The sequence below is a fragment of the Triturus cristatus genome, chromosome 1_2, assembly GCF_964204655.1.
Source record: "Triturus cristatus chromosome 1_2, aTriCri1.1, whole genome shotgun sequence".
Taxonomy (NCBI): Eukaryota; Metazoa; Chordata; class Amphibia; order Caudata; family Salamandridae; genus Triturus; species Triturus cristatus.
The window spans coordinates 266,794,753-266,817,940 of record NC_140580.1 but is presented as its reverse complement, the minus strand read 5'-3'; the positions used below and the strand labels follow the sequence as shown (position 1 = coordinate 266,817,940).

Sequence of the window (23,188 nt, the reverse complement as noted above, 5' to 3'; positions counted from 1 at the left end):
CACCGTGCTGTCCTTGCCGAGCTGTAAAATGACAAAGCCATTTACCACTCCAGGCACAATATTACAGCTTTGAATTGGTAAAATACCAAACAAGCCAACCTGAAATGAGTAAAAGCAACCCCTGACACAGTGTTTCGCTCTAATTAGAGCTCTTCAGCGAGGTATAGCTTTGTCCAGACACAAGGGAGCACCCAGTATAAGTCAAAAAAATACCCTTTCAGGCATAGAGTGACGAATAAATTATGCAAAAAAGAAGTAGAGAACTCTGGGTAGTTCCCAAGTTTAGGTGGAAAGCAGCTCCTGTATAGAGCACTCTCAACACCAGCGACACTCTAGATCTGCTCACCTCAAATGTCTGCTTTTCTATCAAAGTCTTTAAGCATAGGATTAGCACAGTGCTATCCACGCCGAGATAGAAATGGACAAAGTCTTTTGCCATTTCTACAACAAAGTCTTTAAGCATAGGAGTAGCACAGTGCTGTCCTTGCCGAGCTGTAAAATGACAAAAGCCATTTACCACTCCAGGCACAATATTACAGCTTTGAATTGGTAAAATACCAAACAAGCCGACCTGAAAAGAGTAAAAGCAACCCCTGACACAGTGTTTCGCTCTAATTAGAGCTCTTCAGAGAGGTATAGCTTTGTCCAGACACAAGGGAGCACCCAGTATAAGTCAAAAAAATACCCTTTCAGGCATAGAGTGACGAATAAATTATGCAAAAAAGAAGTAGAGAACTCTGGGTAGTTCCCAAGTTTAGGTGGAAAGCAGCTCCTGTATAGAGCACTCTCAACACCAGCGACACTCTAGATCTGCTCACCTCAAATGTCTGCTTTTCTATCAAAGTCTTTAAGCATAGGATTAGCATATATATATATATTCGCTATGGCAGGACCTCCACCCTTCGCGCCCCTGCTCTCCTCCCCAGTTTGCTGGGAGCATGCTTGTTTCCTCGTGTGCTGCCTGATGAGAGGAAGGAACAGATATAGTACTTTAATTATCTGAGACTGCAGAGGCGCCTGTAAAAAAGAGCGTACCTTTCTAGTCTGCTCTGCAGAATAGCCCTTGGTTCCAAAAACCGGGACATGCACTTAAAACTAAGAAAAGTGGGGACACCGGAACCGTCCTCGGAAAATCTGGATTGTCCGGGGAAATCCGGGTCGCCTGGTCTCCCTAGTTCCAGAGGGTGTTGGGGTTGCCATTTAGAGAAGCTTTTCTCTGCCACCTTTCTCCCTTGATGTAGCTAGCACCCAGAAGCCTAGAATGATTCCATAACATAAAGCTGCGCTAGCAGTTAACGTTGCGCCTTGTTTTCCATTCCTACTGCTAACATGTAGTTGCTTATCCTCTCCAGTGTGATGCATCTTCATGACTTGTGGCTTTAGAGTGTGCTGAGTGCTTAGTCCCGGATTTCCCCGGACGGTCCCCGTTTTTGGAAAAGTGTCCAGACACTTTTCTCCAAATTGTACAAATGTCCCGGTTTTTGGCTAGTGCCTGGGTTCTGTCCCGGTTTTTAAGGGAGGGTCGGGTGAACCTGAATATTAATCACATTGTTGTGCAGGTAAACTCTCCTGCTGTGCTACTTCGCCTCATTTAAGCTGCACAGCAGAATTTAAGGTGGTGTGAATCGGGGCTGCAGAGGCCACAGGGCAAGGCCAGGCCCACCAGCAGCAGACCTTGGAACTCATCCCAGAACGGGCGATAAAGTAATGAAGTAAAGTGAAAATATTTTTTTTAAAGAACACAAATATATATTTTCTGCCTGGCATGTGGATTTTGTTACCTGGCTTCTCCCCCGACCCTGCTCAGTGACAATTAAGTAAGGAATGAGCGTGCTCTTTATATAGAAGACTGTCCGGCATTGGCAGTAGGAGGATGTGTTTCATTTCACATAGTGACCACACCGTCATCCGCTTCAATCAACACGCATGCACAGACGTCACCCAATGATTACACTGACACTTTCTTTGTGGGTGAAGAACTGCTGCAGGTTTATTTCATACAACATAGTATGACAATAAAATTGGGTTATCTTACGGGCGATCCAGGGCAAGCAGCCCCTAGCTGCTCCGCCCGCCTGGTGAGCCAGCACACACGGTGGGTCGATGGCCGGCAGTGTGGCACATAATTATTTTCAGATCATCCACTGGGTCACGTGATCTGTCTCCTACTCCCGCCCCTTCTGACAGGGGCGGAGCGTGTTGTGGCACACCCCCGGTTGGTCAGGCCCCCCAACCGCCCGAAGGACTAACGGGGCGCCGTCGCGGTCTTCCCAGAACCCCCTTCGGCTCCTGGACCTTGGCTCGGGCACCCTTACTGTGCCGGACAGGGGTACCCTTACTGTACCGCCTGTCGCAGAGGTACCCTTACTGTACCCGTCTGCATCCAGATCGCCCTGTAACTCCGCCTGCAACGCAAAAGAAAAAACATTAAAACATTCCCATAACGCGCTGTCTCCGCCACGCAGGGTAAGCGGAAAGGGTGGGAAAACGCGTGTCCGGGCTGGAGCGGCGCGCAGAAAGCAGAGGAGGAACTGGGCGAGAGGGCCGCCTAAGTAGGGGGGCTAGCCTCGCCCCCCACCCCCAACGGCCCGCCTCCACCTACACACTATTGGGAGGTTTCCTCACTGGGCGTAGCCTCGCGCGCGAGGCAGAGGAGGGGGAAGGCTGCGACGGGCGGCCACTAGCGAGCTGCCCTGCTGATGTCCCACTGCGTGGGACGCGGGCAGCGGCATAGTGACCACACCGTCATCCGCTTCAATCAACACGCATGCACAGACGTCACCCAATGATTACACTGACACTTTCTTTGTGGGTGAAGAACTGCTGCAGGTTTATTTCATACAACATAGTATGACAATAAAATTGGGTTATCTTACGGGCGATCCAGGGCAAGCAGCCCCTAGCTGCTCCGCCCGCCTGGTGAGCCAGCACACACGGTGGGTCGATGCCCGGCAGTGTGGCACATAATTATTTTCAGATCATCCACTGGGTCACGTGATCTGTCTCCTACTCCCGCCCCTTCTGACAGGGGCGGAGCGTGTTGTGGCACACCCCCGGTTGGTCAGGCCCCCCAACCGCCCGAAGGACTAACGGGGCGCCGTCGCGGTCTTCCCAGAACCCCCTTCGGCTCCTGGACCTTGGCTCTGGCACCCTTACTGTGCCGGACAGGGGTACCCTTACTGTACCGCCTGTCGCAGAGGTACCCTTACTGTACCCGTCTGCATCCAGATCGCCCTGTAACTCCGCCACAGCTCTGGGGAGGCTACCGTCGCTGCCAGAGCCCCCCCTTCCTCCCTTTGCTGTTATATGTGCCCTGCCCCTGCGAGCCAGCTTAATGGGCTAAATTAGGGGTCCTGTTCTGTAACCCGTAAAAGACGGCATTAATTTGCAACATTACTCAGAAGCCCAGGGCAGGCGAACAAAGGATGTCTGTTGGCCCCACTGCCGTAAGCTTAGACGTGACTGGTGTTCCTAACCTTCTAAGCGATGCCACAGCAGATCATCCTAACGTAATTATGGGAAAATCTAGCACCAGCATATGGAGCCAGAAATGAACCATAGCTGAATTCTTCAATCCATCGATTCCCTTTGTATCCTTGCACGAAGGTTTAATTTCCACTCTATCTACAAGGTGATGTATTGATAGCGTCATGGTTCCTGAGTTGCTGCGGCTACTGCGAGGATTGCATGATTTCTCGGCTGGGCAAAACCATTTTAACCCAACTGCTAATCGGACGCCTTTATCATGACTCCCAATATGACTGACTGAGCTGCCGAAGAATACATCTCTCAGCTCGGGGACCCAAATTTGTGAATGTTTCCCAACTCCCTGGCTCCAGGAAAGGCTGAGCGAGAAGAGAACACCTAAATCTGTTTCTCACGCTGGGAAATGTGGCATTGGTAACAAGGCATAGGTGAATTGGGCACTTATGGACCTGCAATCTTATTAAGATTTTCAATTGGCCAAATTTAGTGCCTTCCTGGCTTGTAATTGTGTTCCCAACAGCTACAGCACAACCGGCAGGGTGAAGGTAGCGTGTGAGTCAGCCACTTTACCTACGTATATAAAAACAAGCTGACATCACGGGTATATAAATTGCTTCCTTTCACATGGTATTATCCTATTGTTTACTGCAAACTGACCCATATCTTAGCCACATCTCCTCGTTTTTGCCTTTCTATTTGCAAATTAAGCTACATTAAATTGGACGATAGTCTTATACTAGTCCCGCTGACCATCCCAATCTTTTCCTGCTCTCCGCTGGGACAGCGTATCCAATTGCCTCGCTTGATGAATAGAAGCTAGCTTTCGGACTTTATTGCTGCTGGAAAGGGTCAAAAGGTTTGCCTACAGTCCTTGTTATACCGGTGTTGCTGTGCTATAGGTAATTCGTGGCACCGCCATAGTGGCTTGAAAATGAAACGTCTTATTTTTTCAAATGATTTGTTGTGAGCCCCAGTTATGATTTCGTTCATATCTTCATAGTTGACAGTGTCTCTATCTTGCCAATACCTGGGTCACGTCCGCCTTAAATAACGACATTACATCTGGCTTTTCGCTAGCCTAGCCCATTAACCTGTCAACTGTCTGTGGAGAGCAGCACATCTCTGGTCATGCTCATGGTCGCCCACTGCTCTCTCAATTATTACTATGTAGCTGAGGGCATGCCATACGCCGGTGTCTGGTTGGAGTATGCACAGGTCATTGACACTCTCCCACGTGCAGTGCTGTGAACCGTTTGAAGTAGTTCATCAGATTCGGCCAGCCACCCCCTAGGTGGAGGCTTGCACTCCCAAACTTCTGCTCGTGTAAAACCCGGCCACACCTCCAGCTCAGTGAAATTTAGTAATTCACGACACTGACAACCCCCAGGGGCCAAATACTGTGCTGTGTAAATGCGGCCCAATACCACCATGAACAATTAGCTTGGAATGGATGGGCGTTAACCTAGGCTGGCTGAAGGCAAAACCTTTGACCCTCACTCCAGGCAAGATGTGCCAACGCAGGTAGCACAAAGAGTTATCCAGCCCTCCTTACTTCCTTTCCCAGTTCGACCCAGGTCGAAGAAGAATGCCCCTTCCAGAAAGGTCATGGCCTTATCCCTGATGCCTATCCATACAGCATTCTACAGCATTGCTTTGTAAAACTTTTTCTGGTTCCACAATTATTTGTGGTCGATATGCTCTCCTTCAGTTTGAACAAAATCTTAGCTAATCGTACGCCTGCCTAATACCCAGGGCTGTCTGGCTTAATGCTTTTCGCCTGGAATTGCCCCCCCCCCAAATGTGGCCTTGCACTGAAACTTAACTTGGTTGTCTCAACTTTCTTTTTGGAGCTAGGAACGCCCCCCCGTGCTCCTTGTGCTTACTAAAGGACCCGCTCCTTAGTTTCCATCACACAATGCACTTAACTGTCATCTGGCCCTGGCGCCTAACAAACCACAGTGACAGCCTCTGTCACCTTCATACAATACATAAACAAACCTCACAAGGTCGCAGAAGCGGCAAGCCAGGCTAAGTCTCGGTCAGCCATGCCACTCTGTGCTTTCCCTGGCCTCCCTGTGGACAGGGAGAATAACCTCAAAGATGTTAAGTATGATAGACAAGCCCAGGCCTTCCGCCTGTCTCAAAAACAGCTCATGCTGCTGCCTATCCTATATAGACTAAGCTGCCACTATGACTGAGTTACAGAAAATATCACACCAGCTGTTTCCTAATAGCAAGGCTAAAGACGAAAGGCAGCCGCATCTCTTGACTTAAGCGTGGAACTACACAATACCTTCAAGATGTTATGTATGATACACAAACCCAAGCCCACAACTTGCCTCAACACAGCACAGGCTGCTGACTTTTCATATCCGCTAAGCTGCCACTATGACTAATTTGAGAGAAACCTTACCCCAGCTGTTTTTTAATAGCAAGGCAAAGATGAGAGACAGCAGCATCTCCTGACTCCAGCGTTGAACTTACAATAATAACATTGGTCGCTCAATTTCTGTGTTACACCTTTCCACAAGCTGACCATTGCATCATGGTTGAGACTGGGATTTAGGCTGAACATTGACATATTTGTACACCTGCTGCCAGGGAACATATATCTACCTATATACCTGCCCTTATCCTGTTGCACCACTGGGGACACAACTTCCAGCTGTTTCGAATGCAAAGATGAAAGACAGCAGCATCTCTTGACTCTAGCGTGGCACTCACAATAATCACATTGGTAGATCAATTTCCGTGTTACACCTTTCTACAAGCTGACCATTGCATTATGGTTGAAACTGGGATTTAGGCTATACCTTTGTCATTTGTACTCCTGCTACCAAGATAACATATATATATATATCTATATATATATATATATATATATATATATATATACATACATGTACATACCCTCCCTTATCCTGTTGCCCCACTCGGGACACATAACTTCGTCACTTCGTGAGAATAACTTTACGGATGGTACGTATGACACACAAACCCAGGCCTTCCGCTTGTCTCAAAACAGCTCAGGCTGCTGGCTTTCCTGTATAGACTAAGCTGCCACTATGACTGAGATGCAGAAAATATCACACCAGCTGTTTCCGAATAGCAAGGCTAAAGATGAAAGGCAGCAGCATCTCTTGACCTAAGCGTGGAACTCACAATAATAAATCAGTATTCCGAATCCAATTATTTAATCAATATTTGATCTCATGTGACTATCTTATTCACCATCAGCCAGGCCTAATTCCTTATTAAAATCGCGAGTGGCTGGCAAAGGGGGGGTACGATAGAAATATCCAAGCCATGCATGTTCAACATGAACCCAGGAAACGAAGGAAAGCTTGGGGGAAAGCAGAGGAGGAACTGGGCGAGAGGGCCGCCTAAGTAGGGAGGCTAGCCTCGCCCCCCACCCCCAACGGCCCGCCTCCACCTACACACTATTGGGAGGTCTCCTCACTGGGCGTAGCCTCGCGCGCGAGGCAGAGGAGGGGGAAGGCTGCGACGGGCGGCCACTAGAGAGCTGCCCTGCTGATGTCCCACTGCGTGGGACGCGGGCAGCGGCATTCTCTTTCATAACGGAAATCCACTCTGGAGCTACAAGCTGGAATACATCGGGTAAACTGTGTTTTATGTCACTATTTCTCCGGTAGGCTTTGAACTTTGCCGAATTCCCGCTTAAACGCAGATGTCAAGGTTGAGTTGATTATTTTGGATGCTACACTTTCATCGGCGATGCCTACGGAGTGGTGAATGTCTGTTTACTGATTGTTTTTCAGCAGATCAGTGTTTTAAAGAGTCACAAGGTTTGCGCTATGTGTGCATGCCCTCTTCTTCGTGGAGTCGAGTTTTGTTTGTATATATATATATAGATAGATAGATAGATAGATAGATAGATAGATAGATAGATAGATAGATAGATAGATAGATAGATAGATAGATAGATAGATATTTATATATATTTGTATATAAGAAGCCCTGAGACCTAATAGGACATTTAGTCCTATTTCTATGTCTATGTCTGTGCCCGTCCCAGTTTTTCATTCTGGAAATCTGGTCACCCTAGCTTAGTACTTAGCAGTTCAATTGGTGCCAAAGTGAAATGCGCGCACTGACTGTCACGTGCCTCCGGGTTTTGATATCTTTTCCCACAGGGCGAGCGGATCACATTAATCAGACGAGTGGATGAAAATTGGTATGAAGGCAAGGTTTCTGGTACGAACCGGCAAGGTATATTCCCTGCCACATACATCGACGTCATCAAAAGGCCACGTGTGAAGAATGCAGTCGACTATCCAGACCTACCAGCAACCTATTCCCCAAACCGAAGTGCGTCAACCTCACCGCAGGTAACCTGTTAGTGTTTTTATTTCAAGTTTTCGCCTTTTGATTTTGTATTTTAACAACATTAGAAGATGTTAGTTTTAACCCCAGCTCAGAAATATACCCATGTCTGATATGGTTTAGGACACACTTCTACTGAACTGGTAGGAACAACCGACCTGCAGGTCCCAGTAGGGCAGATTCAGCCTTTCATCACTGCAAGGTCATTTAATTGGCTGCCATCAAATTGGGTAATCGGCGCAAGCATTTAATATTCTGCGTTAGAAAATGTCCGACTGCGAAAGGAACTGTAGAAACCATTAAGGCCCCGGTGACCTGACTGACTTCCACAGGCAGGCTCACTAAGAACAACGACTCATTCAACCTCTCAATGTTTTTTTCACGCGGCCGTTGTTCTTCACTTTGAGAAATTGCCTTTCGATGTGCACCAACATTTCTGGCACATTTTTTGATTCCGGTATATTTTTTTGAAAATTGCTAGTAAAGAATTTTTCTGGAAAGGAAAAATGGCAGACTTTTTCCTCAATGCAGGTGTTTTGTCAGCACGTTTGACAATGACTCTTCTGATGAAAAGGCATTTAAATGTATTTTATAAATGTATTACACTACTAGAAAAGCATATTTAAAAAAATCTCGTAGGCCCAGGTGCAATTATCAATCTGCGCTACGCAAGGGGGAAACACTGCGCAGGGCCATATCTAATAAAATGCACATGTTGATAAGGTCATACTTGCTTATGGGCAATGTGTTAGTGCCAGGTGGCCAGTCTGACAAGTCAGTTTATGGTCTGCTTTTGTGGTGAGATGCTCTAGCTTTGTGGCTATTTGTGGGCTGTGGTTGTAAACATTAAAAGTCTAGGCATACAGTGGCTGTCCATTCTTTAGGGCAGAGGAGCGTTTCCCCACCTGCTGCGAGTGCAGCACCTACAGAAAACACAAATTAACGGAATGGTCTACTGCACTTCGAGTATGAGTGCAGGGCCATTCCGACATGTAGACAGTTGCCTAAAGTGCGCATGTCAGATTGGCCGGCTGGCGTGTCATGGCTAGCCCGACATGCGCACTTCAGACCTCAGCAATCTGTGAGCTGTATAACAGCTCGGTGGACTGCAGTCACGGACTCCTAGTAGGAAAAGTAGCGTTACCTGAGTCTGCTATGACCAATCATGGAGCTGCTCTGTGCTTGGGAAGGTTCATTTGCTCAGTCACCTCCCTCCGTGATGGTTTCTGGAAGCAGTTGCGGCAGAAGTTCCTTCCCTTAGTTGTGCTGGTGTCAGAAGCGTGTGCTGTTAGGTTTCTTGCCGCTTTCCTCCTCTCACTGTGGCTGTCATCCGAGCATTGCCTGTCAAAGTTTGGATGCCCTGCAACTGTGTCAATGAGCATTTGACCTGATGACTCTGAACGTCTGGCTGCCGTTCTAACCCCCGTTCCATCACTGTCCGTCGGTCCATAGTTCCCGCTTTCATCCCAGACACTGCCACTGCTTGAGCGAGTATGCTCCTAATACATAATAGCTCTTCACTTGACTGCGCCGGTAGTAACAGCAGGAGCAGCACGAGATAAGAGGGCCTCTGCGTGTGTGCCTGAGAGGAGCAGAGAGAACCCCCCCCCCCGTCGGTAAGTACTTATGTTGTCACGAGTCTTCATGGCATGTATGCGTTAGCCCCGAGACCTTCCCCTGCGTTCCCCACCACTTTCAAATGTCACTAGCCGACACTGTCTAGGCAGCAGGAGCAAGCAGCGCTGTGTAGGTTGTGGACGCTGTGTCTCATCGCATGCAGCCTGGATGGGCAAGTCACACTTTGTGGGCAGGAGAGTAGGCATGTGTCAGTGTTTATATCTTATTGAAAGAGAATGAACATCGTGAATTTCAATGCTGCGTTTCTCTAATATGACCACTCGCTTTGCCTTCAGAAAGCAGAAATACCTGCGGTTCCCCACCCCATAGAGATCCCCCTGACAGCATGTCTTAAAAATTCCAGAGTTGGTCGATTTACAATGTGGTCCACATTTTATTACTACCCAGTTTGTAACTGTGAATCACTTTTGGTTTGGTGCCTGGCCTTGTTATCTGCACCAGTCTGTGAATGTCCGCTGCTGCTGGTGTCATCCCTTGCCCGGTGCTTAAAGAGTGCCTTGCATGATGCACTGCCTCACAGAGGCAGTGTGTGATGCCTAGCATTGGAAGCAAATCCTTCCAGTACAAATTCCAAACATAGAAGAATGACACGTACTGGACATGCGCTGTGCATTCAGCACACAGGCAATGCAAGTTTTATTTTTAGAGTAATGAAAACATTTCTCCTTGTTAGCGCCTGCTTCAAGGAGGCCTTAGTTTCTGACACAAAGCCCGGTCTGCCTATCTTAGTAGATCAGGCTTTGTGTCAAATTCTATGGGTCAAACACCCAAGTAACACCCTTGTTCCCCAGCGCCTTCTTGCACGTATCTCATTCAGTCTCAGAGTGTGCAACTGTGTTCCAGAAGGATCAATTTCAAGCCATATTTCTAAAATAATGCCCTCCTGAACCTACTTTAAAAATCTAGGAGCCAGTATATCAGGCAGCTTGTGTTTATATGGGTCTTTTTTGCTTGCAACATAATATATTAAATACACGACTTACACATTGTTTTATTTACATATTTCTTGTTTAAAAATTTTGATTTGATTTGAATTTTTTTTAATACATTGTTTTATTTACATATTTCTTGTTTAAAAATTTTGATTTGATTAGAATTTTTTTTTAATATGATCATGTTTGGTGTCACATTTTGTATTTTAAATCAGTAAGTGGTCTGCTAAATTGCTTTGCTGATTTCTGGAATTCTACCAAATATTTTGCCACATTACAAACCATGCATTTCCTATTTCCCTTTCAGACCTTATATTTTCATGTTCTTCTTCTTTTATTTGTGCTTAGTTCTCCTTTTCTTTCTTTTTTTAAAGTTTCCTGGTTATGACAGGCTTCATACTCCAACATCTCTTACTCCACCTCGTGTGCGTAGAGCATTTTCTCCAGAAGTGCAGGCGATCACATCCGAATGGATATCGCTCACTATGGGACTTCCTCGAAATTGTACTCCCACCCTCACTCCTCCTCTGCCTCCTCTGCCTGATGCCTACCTTTACAACATTGACTATCTCACTCCCTCTGCTGCGGCCAGTCCAACCCCCTCCCTTACCCCTTCAGTCAGTCTCCACCATTATAACCTGTCGGGAAGCTCTACGCCATGCTCGGCTCGCTCCCCACTACCATCTTTGCCGTCAAGGCCTCAGTCTTCTGCCCGCTATCTCAATGTCATTTCTCCACTAAGCGAAGGCAAGTTCATTGGCTCAGTGTCCCCTAATGCAAGTTACCAGGATTCCCCTCAGCTGATAGGTGGTAGTCCAGATCATTTCATCTCAGAGCTTAATGATGTGATAAGAGATCAGTTGAAACTCCAAAAGAAGAGGGAAGAAGCCACAAGCAATGGAAAGAATGACCGAAAACAGATGAGTAAAATGAATGTTTGCAGCCCTCCCACATCTTCTAAAAAGGATTATGTCAAGACAACTTTCCAACACGATAGGCGCATGAGCCCAGATCCAAACGCACACAATGCATCGTTTGAGGAAGACAAACTGAGTAAGGAGCTTCTTAGCATAGTTCAGGGGAATAACGATATGAAAAAAGAACAGAGAATATATGATAATCAAGTTGAGCTGAGAGAGCCTCAAAGGCGAAAGGTACCAATTGCATGTGTGTGCTGTGCTTTCCTTTCCAGACTAAGCGATTAGTTCAAAGCTGCAGAAATCAGTCACAGCTTGCACTGGGACGAAGTAGTTCCTAGTTGGGGCACTCATTAACCTGTGCATGTGTAGTGTGACAGTAACGAGTTTTCATCCTGTTTTCTTGTGTTTAGCAGCATTAGACAGTTATGGGTGTAGTAGCGTCGCAGAGAAGGGGATTAATGTTGTCATTCTAACTACTAATTTTGAATGCTATAAGAGTGATCAACAAAGAAGGTCTACGAAGGGAGACCTTGTTCAGGTAAAAGCTGAATATTTGGTGTTTACCTCACTTAAGCCTCTGTAGATGTTTTTGAATCCAAAAAACACAAAACCGCTGGAAATATGAGCCATCCAGACACGCACTTTTAAAGTGTGCGTCTTGCTGTCACTATGCCTGCCATGTTTGGAGTATCGAAAGTTTCTTAATGAAACAGTTTCTTCTTTAGCATCTCCACAAGGCCCTCTCTGTTGTCCCTGTGCCGAGACTAGGATGTGTCCATTCCATCTTCCTTCTCAGTATTCGAAACTGATAATTAGGGGGAGAGCATGAAACATAGCCTAGCTATTCACATACATATTTGTCATGGAAGTTATTTAGTTCCAAAACTTTGGCCGCAACACTGTTTAAACTTCTCAAAAGATTAAATGATGTCCAAATATGTAACCATGAATTTTATAAGCCCTCTGAATACAGGTTAAGTTAATCTCTAAACGCTGTGGAGTACATCAACTAGCACTTCCTCCAAGTTGTGATTGAAGTCTGATTCACCATAGTTTTTTTTGTGTTGGATTAATTCGCCAGTCCGAATTGGAAAACGTGATCCAGCGTTACATTTGCATGTTAGATTGTTAAACAATTATATGATTAAGAAAAGTGGTGGTAGCAATATTTTTGTAAATTGTCTCTCCTGAGAATACTATGGGGGGGTCGCAGTCTTGGCATATCATGTAATGTAGATGACGCTAAGCTCTGTCTTCGAGCTTGTGTCTCCTAGGAATCTCTCACCATGGTGTCCGGATACCTGGGTTGTTCGGCGGGTGAAGGAATTGGCTCAACAGCAGAGTCCTTCACCCAAGCTTTGAAAACCTGCCTAAGTACAACTGTCTCGTCCTTCCATAGCCAAACATTCTCCACTGACTGGATCACTGTGAAGAAGTCCGACAATAGGCTGCAAGCATGTATCGATTATGACTGTCCATTAGGGGTAGTGCCAAAGGAAGTTACGCTTTGCTGCTCCAAAGTATGCCAGAACCAAAACACACTGTCGTATGTGGAAATACTAATCAGAGAGTTCCCACCCCTCTTTGTAAGCACTTTGTGCATCTCTTCGCTTCTAAACAGACGGTATTTGAGGGGGAGGTAATGATTATGAATCTAAAATCTTCTATTCAGTGTTCTTCCTGGTTGTTAACAAAACACAAGACTGCTTATTTTGATGGGTCTTAATTTTTTTTTATTGCAAGATGTGAGTCGATCTCACACAAAACCAAAAGAGGGCCAATACGTGTTTCGCCTTTAAATTGTCGCTTTTTCAGAGCCAATAAATCAACAAATTCTTAATAAATGATCAATGACGATAGACTTTCAATCCCAATGATTTAAAAAGGGCAGTCAGCATCACGAGCAGTCATTATTGACTTCAATAGAAGAGCAATTTAACTCAGAGGTGGACTGAACAAGACAGAGCCACAACGAGCATCAGGCCGAAATGCAAATACTTTGAACGTATATACACACAATTGCACCTTTGAGCTAAAATCTTGTAGTGACACTGTAAAGGTTGACTGCTTGGGATGCTAACTGCTGTTTTTAAATCATTGAGATTGAAACCCTATAGACATTGATCATTTATAAAGAATTCGGTAATATATTGGCCCTGACGAAGCAACTATTTAATCGTGAAACATGTATTGGCCCTCCTGTGGGTTTGTATGAAATTGACTCACATCTTGAACTAAAGAAAATTAAGATCCATCAAAATAAGAAGCAGTCCTGTCTTTTGTTTATTCATAATAATCACCTCATCCTCATACATCATATACTGTTTGTTGCTTTACGGTCTTTTAGTGCATAGGAGAAGGCATATTTTTAGAGGTCTGCCATGTCTGACTATGAGAACCTTTTACCCTTTTCTGATACATCTCTACACTTCCCTCAAAAATCTTTGGTCTGTAAATTGTTAACGAGCCCGGCCCTGAAACTCTGTAACCAGCTCTGTCATTGGGTCATCCCTTTCCTTCTCTACTTCAAGAACACACTAGTACCTTTCTCTTTGCTTGACCCCCATTATACTGAGGCTGTGTTGTGAATGTTCCTGGAGGCGATTGAGTGACAGAGAACAAGTTAAATAACTAAAACATCATACATAACCACTAGAAGGCAAATTCACAAAGTTTCATCGATTAGTTGTAACTTACTTCTGTACTTCCAGAAGGCAGCAGGGCTGCACTGGAAACCAAATTAAGCGCAAACAAAAATGCTTAACCCATCTGCACATCACAGTAGCTGCGACTCGAATAGGGCCACAGAGGATTTAATGTTTGACTAATTTTAGCCCATCCTACTCTGTAATCAGCCCATAGCCTGCAGCTCACTGGGAAAATTCCATAATGGCAGAATAGCCGGCCCAGCTCTAAAAGAAAAACACGCCTAATTGTAGCATACTTTGTGAATCGAGCCTTAGATTATCAAGGTGAGCTGCTCACCTTTTGAGCAATGCAGAAATTTGAATTAAGTGAACATAAAGCGATGATGACTGAGTCCCGCTTGCAATACCACCAATATGTAATGACCCTATTACAACCCTACATTTAAAATTAACCCCTTCAGTGCCCATGACGAGATGGTCTCGTCATGGGCCGCGGTTGCGCTGTGCCCATGACGAGACCATCTCGTCATGAACCCCGCCCGCTAATGAAACGCCCGGCACAGGGCGTGGAAAGGCGGGGCACTGAAGAGGTTAAGCACTTTCTGCTGTATGATTCTTACCCTGCCTGTCAAGCTGTTTCTGGCTTAAATACCCTTACACTCAGTATCCACATGAAATTAGACGGGGTCAGAGGTCAATGTCAGATGCACAGCAGGAGGTGTCGCGCCTTGCCCTTTGAGGTGTCTGAGCACTCTAGACTGCGCAGGAGCTGGGATGAAACCAATCAGCACAAGTCTGTGCTCAGGATCTAGCAAATGCCCCTCAGTATCCTCCTTCTCCTGTGCCACCTGCCAGAGTGCAGTGCAAGGGATGATGGCATCTTTCACAGCCTTATGAGGTCCGAAGACTTCATAAAGGTAGATTTTAGTGTCCGTGCGGTGAAAAATAAATGTCCATCCTCTATACTGAAACTTATGAAACAAAAATTGGTGTAAATAAAAACTAACGACCTTTCACTTAGCAGAGATTGTATATGGTATATTAATGTTTTCAAAACCGATTCGTCAAGAACAGCGGTACCTCTTTCTTCTTGGGGTGGTGCTGTGATGTGCATGAAGGTGAGATTTCGGGGCGCACTTGATTATTTGGAGGAGTCTAACAGTGCATGCTGTGTTTCTTAACATGTGCAGACATGCTGTTAAACATGAGAGAACATGCAGTCTGCTGACCACCTTTTCTTTCCTTTGAAAGACTCCCGACACCAAAGCTCTCTCTTCATCTGCCCTTTCCACATCTGCACTGTCTCCCTCTGCTGTCATTGCACAGCCACCTCCCAGGCATAGAGCCAGGGTCCCTATGGCACAGGTAACCATTCTTGCTGGTGCACGCGCTTTAAGTTTCCGACAGGTAGCACAGCTTGCTATAGGCCGTCCATTCATTCTTTGCGTGCTTGATGGCAGTTCTATTTGCATGCCTTCTGCATTGACGAAGTTCAATATATTTAATATTCTTCTGTTTAAGAGAAAGCAGTTTTTCTATGACGCAGCCATAGTGCCCTGAAGACTTCCTGTTGTTTGCTATAGAGTAAAGATGGAAATGTCTGTACAAGCTTTCGCATGTAAACCGTATTTGGGATTGACAAAACGTGGTTTTGCACTTGGAATATGTTGTATGTTTTAACAGATAAATATTGTTAATATGTACACTTAGACGATCACTCTTGTGAAAGGCACATGCAGTTTATTTCTGGTTTTCGTTCTCCTGGATACCATGTTTATGGCTCCACCACATTTCACATTGGTACTCACTTTGATCAGGAATAGTGGATGCAAGTGATCGTATGTGCTTTGGTGCCCACCTAGGAAATAGAGTCTAACCTTGTTCACAAGCATCAAATTGTTACTTAGCAGTTCTAAGTTGGATGCCTGATGAAGGGGGCAGCATCACCAGCTAATCCGTCTACCTTTTACATTGCTTAACTCCTGCCTTTCTCTCCATTGATATACATTTCACATTCCAGCAAGATTAGCACTTTAAAATGGTAACTTTAAATTGTGACTGTCCAGATTGTGATTGTCACTTGAGTATCATAATTTGCAATGTTTGTGTTCTCTCCATGCAGCATATGCATCACCCACTTTCTTATGGGTATCCTGTAGCTGATAGTATGTCCTGATGGCTTATTTAGACATTTAAAAAAATACAACCATTATAGTGACATTCACCCCTTTCGTGCTCTCATCTAAATTTTCATTCCCCCTTTTCCTCTATCACATAATAATTTCATGTCATCTTTAGAAGTGTGCCCACATAAGCAACATATCTGGTTACTTTGTCATTTTAATCAATTATTTAGGCCCAAATCATGTCTTTTTAGTTTCTGCATATCAAATAAATCCCCACTGGAATACAAAAACAAATCTTGAATGTTCTCTCCATGGGATGCAGTTGCTTATGTACACATTGCCTTTTTTTTATTTCCCACACACCCGCGGCACTGTGTCCAGCTCTTTCTTTAAGAGAACAATATCTTATTGAGTCTGTTAGATTGAAAAGTCAGTAGATTTTAGACATATATGTTGAAGACTTGAGTTCTAAAATGTTAATATTCTAAAGATTTAAAAAATGGTGGAGCTTAAAATCCAACAGCACGCTTCATTCTTCATGCCCAGTTACCCAGTTACCTCACTCCTCTGGCACCCAGACTTTGCTCATGGGTCAGCACATTTGTGTCACATTAATAGATCATGAACTTAAAGGCTAGTGTTTCAAATGGATATCTACCTTGTGTTGCTACAACACATAAGGTAGTCAGCTCACACAGAAAAATTAACAGACACGTCAGCTCTCGGTTATTCACAACGGTGGCGGTGGGGCTATGAAGACCAAAGTGATGTTAAATTGATATATCACAACTTTGGTCAGTGGTGCAAATGCTGCTTTCTTTGTTTCTCCTGCACTGCAGGTTTCCTCAGGCCTGATGGAAGCAGTGTAGATGTGATTATAGCTCTTCCGCCTCCTTTGTCCTTCTCCGTCTCTCCTTCTCTCTACCAGACCAGAGAGAAGCAGTGGAATTGCCGGTCATGCTGTAGTGCCACCAACTTCTGGCTCCCCTTCCTGTAGTAGCAGATATTTGCTGTGCTCAACGGCATCTCTTGTCTCAAAGCCACCTATGAGCACAGATCCCTGCTGTATCGGTGAGTGGGAGCAGTCCCCTCATGGAGAGAGGTCTATGGGTTAGGGCAGCAGATAACCAGGAAGTTTTAATAGATTTAAAGCAACGTCTGAGGGAGATAAGGGAATACTGTAGGAAGGCAAGTATCTTTTTAAATGTTTTGAAGGTGCAATTACATGTCAAAGGGATAGTGGAAGATTAAAAAGAGTCTAGATATTTATGAGGAAGGAACACATTCCTTTTGGGTCCCACTAGACTGGTGTCCCCAATACAGTTGTTACAATATTTATTTTATGAATTGCCCTCAACACAAAAATGGCAGCATACGTTCTGTTCCCATATTAAAACAAGTTAGTCATACAAATTTGGTTTCATTCCCTCATCATAACCATAGTACATTCAAGTGTATGTGTTCTCTCAAAGTGTTAACATACATACATCAAACATTTGTTCTCAAAAACTGGTATTCTTACAATTCATATAACAAGGGATCTTCTGGGTAGAAGTAATTAAATATACTTGTCAATCTATATTAGTAGTCTAACTATTTCCTGCATAGCTAGTTGTTCTCTCCAACAGCAAGCAGTTCTACTACATATCAATAAATATATTTATCAATCGATTTAGCACATTTGTCTGACAGATCTATCTATCTTGCCTGTCTGATAGCCGGATATTTTATTACACAGGTGGGCATAAAGATGTGGGTAAGTGAGCTATATGGAATATAGCTCATTGTACACTAGGCAGCTAGTAAGTAATAACTTACTGCATTGTGTTTAGCTCCACATAGGTCAGTCTCTGGTGGGGAGAATAAGAACCAGAAATTGAGACGCATCTTAACACAAATGCACACCAAATATCACTACACCATCTTTACATACGATCTGTCTGTGAACATTCTTAACTGTAGAATCAACCGTAAAGCTACCCATCGTCCACATGGAGAAAAATGTTGTGTAAATCAAAGCAGAATCAAAAGACAAAAGCAAGGTGCTTTTTTCCTGTCCATTGTTTTTCCTCCACTGTTTTCAAAGCATGTTTAAGATGCATTATCTTTTGTAGGGCGTGGTGTGCTCCTGAGAAGAGAAAAATTATCATTGATGCATGGCACAGGCATTTCTGTACAGGCAGTGGATAAAACATGCACCGGGCAAAGGGACACAAAAAGCTAAATTAATCTATAAATATTTTTTGCGGTGAATAATACACTTGGTGTCAACGTATGATCACCACGTGCTTCTAAATATAGTTTTATTGTGGCATGTATGTTTTATTTTTACCTGTGATAACAATTCTCTGGAACATAATCTAAAGATTTTTTTTACTGATTAGTTTGATTGCAACTATAGCCACTAATTGGGCATCAAATGCCATATTTGTCTGATCTGAAAAACGAAAGACGGCATTTTAGGAAAAAAAGCCTTCTTCTAAATAAAAAATACTTCCAAATAAAATTGCAAATTATGAATACAAATTTGTGGAATAGATCTATTGTTTTAAGTTGTTTTAACCCTCCATCATTAACTTTAAACATGGTTATATATTCAGCCGAAATTTGTGGTTCTCTGCAAGAGGCAAACATTTGTTTTAATGGGTTTTGTAACCCTGATATATGGGATTGAGATCAGGGAAATTAAAAGGGGCACCTATGATGTTTTCATGACAATACAGAAGGAGTTAAAATGTGCCACCTGTTCAAGACACATCTGCCATGGATGCGTTCCTCTATATCAAAGTGCATTACCTCTGGAAGATCAGAAGAATGATTGTTTTGCAATGATAAGCATGAGCCCACTTCACCAATTTGCTTTAAACTTGTGCTGTGGCAGGTCTACAGATGATAGCTTGGATGCTATGAAAAAAGGCGTTTCAAGGAAAGTGCCTTTTGCCTAAATGAACAATTAAACCTGGTCTTTTATATGCTCTGCTTATAAATAAAATAGACATGTTTGTGTGAAAGGGTTCAGTACTGAAACAAACAACTATCAGCAGATACTTTTGCTTGATTGCTGTTTGGCAGAGTCTCCAATAATTCATACAGGTATAGGTTTTCTTAACTATTAATAAAAACATTTTTTCTTGTAAAGAACTTTTTTTTTAAAACCTGTCTATTCCCATTTTCCCTTTCAATAGAAGAACGAGCCAGTCAACAAATGAGCAAAGGCTACATTTAGAATTGTATATCCAAATTCCACATCCTTATTTTTTTTTTAATTACCACATAATACTACCCTACTTTTTCAAACTTGTAATGGTCCGTTCATCCATGTAAACATTGTCTCTGTTTCATTCATATTTGTAAACTAAGGGTCAGTGTCATTCCCATACTTCATTATGCTTATAAATTTACAGCTGCAGATGAAAACCTGTCAGTTATTTCATTGTGAATTTAACTAATAGTTTTGGTATTTGTCGATTTGTTTTGTAAGTAAAAAAATATATCAGTGTTTAATTTCTGCAGCCAATCTACATAAATGCCTTGGAGTTAGTGAACTTTTTGGGATACATTTAGTGGCATGATCCACAAAAATATTTTTAAATCTACAGTCTCAGGGCCTAATTACGAGTGGGTTGGTGTATTCCGACCCGTGTCTAAACCCCTGTTTATGCACGGGTCCGAATTACGAGTTGGAAGGTATTTAACCCACCCAATAGTTATCGGATGTGTTAAATGCATCAACCTACAGTGAATTTTGTCCGGCCAAAACTGCTGAAATGTAAAATAGGAAAAGCATTAGGTATTTACCTTATCATGTAAAATTTGGTACGTTAAACATCAAAATCTGCATGTTATCCCCCACAAACTCCTAACAGGTGCAATTTGTCGTATGTGATAATTAACATACCCTATGGCAGTGGTCTTCAAACTATTTAATGCTGTCCCCGACAAAGTAAAAAAAAAAAATCGGGCCCCCTCAGATTTTTCACAATTATTCCATTAAGCTGGCAATGTTTAAATATTTCTCGACTTAATTAAACACAAGACATATTTAAACATTGCAGTTAAATTCTGTTACCATTTTAAAAATGCAACCAAATACATGATTTCCAAACATTCTATTCTGGTCAGAGAGGCCTTACTAACATGTAAAACCTCAGTGTGATTATTAGAAATGGGGTTGGGGTTTTGAAGAATATTCGGAGTCCCTTCCCTTTTGACACACACTCCCAGCTAGGATATAAATGACAAAAGAAGCTAGTGATGGCCAATTACAGAGTGGCTTACTGCTGCTTATTTGTCCCTCCCCCTTAAAACAAAGCACTGCTGTCAGCATAATGCTTCTTTGGCCAAAGACTGGCACCCCGGGATAACTTGAGGCTCCCCTAGTGTGGCCCGTCCCCCAGTTTGAAGACCCCTGTCCTATGGTATCGCTATTTATCAAGTGTGATAAATTGCAGCTATACGCGTAATCAGGGCTACAGTGTTTCACCCATGAGTGGGTGCACATTTATGAATATTGGTAATTCACAAGCCTGTCTAGGAGTACTCATGTCATCGCAACAGTTGCCCAATGCCATATTACGTCTCTGAGAAGGCACGTCATCAGGCTGAATTGTACATAGGATACAACTTCATATGCAACAATGCCTTTGCATGAATACAATTGTCCTCCCAATCTCCACCCCAATAGTTCAATCAATCAATCAAAATATCTTTATTCGGCCGGAGCCATAAAAGCCGGGCATCAACATGAAAGATACAAAAACATTTCAGCAAAAACATAAACTCAGTTCACTAAAACAAAATAAAAGTCCCCATGTGCAGTTCATAATACATTTATATCACAAAACATCAAAGAAGAATCATTTCCTTACAATGATAACCAGCAACCTGAGAATTAACGTTTCAGCAAAGGCATAAACTCATTCATTCTATGGGAGAAAGTGCTCCAGTGCACTTTAAAATACATATATGTTACAAAAGATTATTTAAAAAAAATAAAATAATATTGTTTCCTAATATTAAAAGCCACTCTTATGAAATTTAAGATCGCATAGCAAACGCTGGTGATCCTAAACTCCGCAATAGTTAATTTAAACCATTCTCAGATAACATATTGCATAATTTAGAAAATATATTTTCGAAAAGTGTTTTCTAATCCTTTAACTAAGTCATTGTGATATGTATGTTAAACTTGCACGTGCTTTGTACTTTTATGGGCTTTGTGTATCAGGGCCTTTGTTCTTGAGGTTCCTCAAGTGCTAGCCTAAATCCACAAGAAACACGATCTAAAATGTCTCTTCATTTGATTGATTGATACATGACATATCCCAGTCATAAGTCTGACCTATTTTCACGTCGCTGTTAAAGTTAACCATTTCATATAATACCCAATGGGTTAGCAAATTATGTGTTGTGGCAACTTTTTATTTGATCACACACAGACTATCTGAGATTAATATATTTGTTCTGTGCAGTTGTGCATGTATCTCTCCACGTATTAACAAAATATAGGCTTTCATAAAATACAAAATATTTTAAAGTAGTGCAAAAAGGTCAGGGAATTTTATACCATAACGACTAAATTGCCAAACGTAGCTAAAAGGCAGGTTTGTACTTACCCCAGTTGGGCCACTTGCTCCCGAACGCCATGTTGTACTAGGACTGACATGTTTTTGAAAAGATAACAGAACATGATCATTGAATTCAAACCTTGTCTAGGTCATGAAAGTCACAATGTATGTGCCTTAAAAAACATTATGGTGTATAGTGAAAAGAGCTGAAGGGAAAGGGCAAACATTTCGAAATACTTTTAAAAAATACCCAATCTTAACATTTGCATGCCTACGCCAAGCATATCATTTGCAACATGCTGCTTAACCATTGGTCTTGATGGGGATTTATTTTACCTTTGATCGGATGCAGTTTCATTAGTTGCACTCTTTGGAGAGTACCTCATCTGCTTTTTTAATGATTTTTTTGCCATCATTATTTCATTAGTCTTTCCGGACTGAAGGTGGAAATTCAGAAATCACTTCAAAAAGCCCTGTAATGATTTCAGACTCCCCGGTTAATACACTGAGCTCTAATTCTATTGTGGTAAGCTTAAATCAGTAGCTTTTATTATATTAATGCATTTTTAAATACTTAATATATATGTGCATACACGTTCATAATTATAACATGTTATGCACACATTCATTTATGTACATATGTGCATATAGGCAAGTATATTCATATGTATGAAAGTATATATATATATATATATATATATATACATTCGTGTCTTGTAATAGACAGTACAATTGGACATACAGACCCAAAAATTAATGAATACTATTAGCCAGCGCAAGATCTTGCCATTGTGGTCAGCAATACCATGAAAAGTTTTTGTAAATATACAGTAGTCATTCCTCTTTACATATATAAATATATATTTTAAAAAATCACTATAATGAGTGAGAACTTGACTGTAGTTCCTTGAACTTGTGCCTTCTGATAGCATTTCGCTGGGTGTATGTGTGTTTTACATTGTGCAATTCCAAGTATCATATCTATTCTTTGTCTCTGTTTCTCTCTCTCTCTCTTTCTCACTCTATTCCCTTCTCTTGTTGTCTGTTCTCTACACTCTCTCACCATCTTCCCAACCACTAATATTGCCACTCGGTAACTAGCCAAACGTAGAACCCTCAATTCCCCCATTTTCCCACTGCCTAGTTAGATTATATAATACAATTGATGCGGTCATATTGATAATGCCAAACAAATAATATCGCAACTAGAATTAACGTAATTCATTCTACGTTTGTTTTAGGATATAATTTATACATCTACTGTGCATTGTGCACATAAACACAAAAACAAGTAACCCACACAATCAGGTAGTTTTCGTCCAAATTAGCCCTTGATTAGGTAGAGTCAGTACTTTCAGTAATTGTTCCTTCCATTGATTGCTATGGTTTCTCGCTGATGGAGGCATAATTAGAACTGAGTTGAACCAGTCTTAATTCGCCCACATATAAGCAGGTCCAATACTTAGTTGCATTTTGTTGAGCATTGAAAGAACATTTTGGGATTTAAGATTAATGTATCAATCAATC

The 23,188-nt window shown here is 42.7% G+C and overlaps 1 protein-coding gene across 44 annotated transcripts in view; it reads left to right on the top strand.

Moving 5' to 3' along the window:
- SORBS1 (sorbin and SH3 domain containing 1) overlaps positions 1 to 23,188 on the top strand; it is a 1,103,390-nt gene that overhangs the window by 1,050,876 nt on the left and 29,326 nt on the right. For 34 of the 44 annotated variants that reach the window (XM_085603602.1, XM_085603630.1, XM_085603622.1 and 31 more), the window contains 4 exons: positions 7,641 to 7,835; positions 10,775 to 11,554; positions 15,220 to 15,333; positions 22,089 to 22,187. In XM_085603602.1, coding sequence (XP_085459728.1) covers positions 7,641 to 7,835; positions 10,775 to 11,554; positions 15,220 to 15,333; positions 22,089 to 22,187 — 1,188 coding nt within the window. The remainder of the gene's footprint in view (positions 1 to 7,640; positions 7,836 to 10,774; positions 11,555 to 15,219; positions 15,334 to 22,088; positions 22,188 to 23,188) is intronic. The other 10 variants (XM_085603635.1, XM_085603640.1, XM_085603639.1 and 7 more) reach the window with 4 other exon arrangements.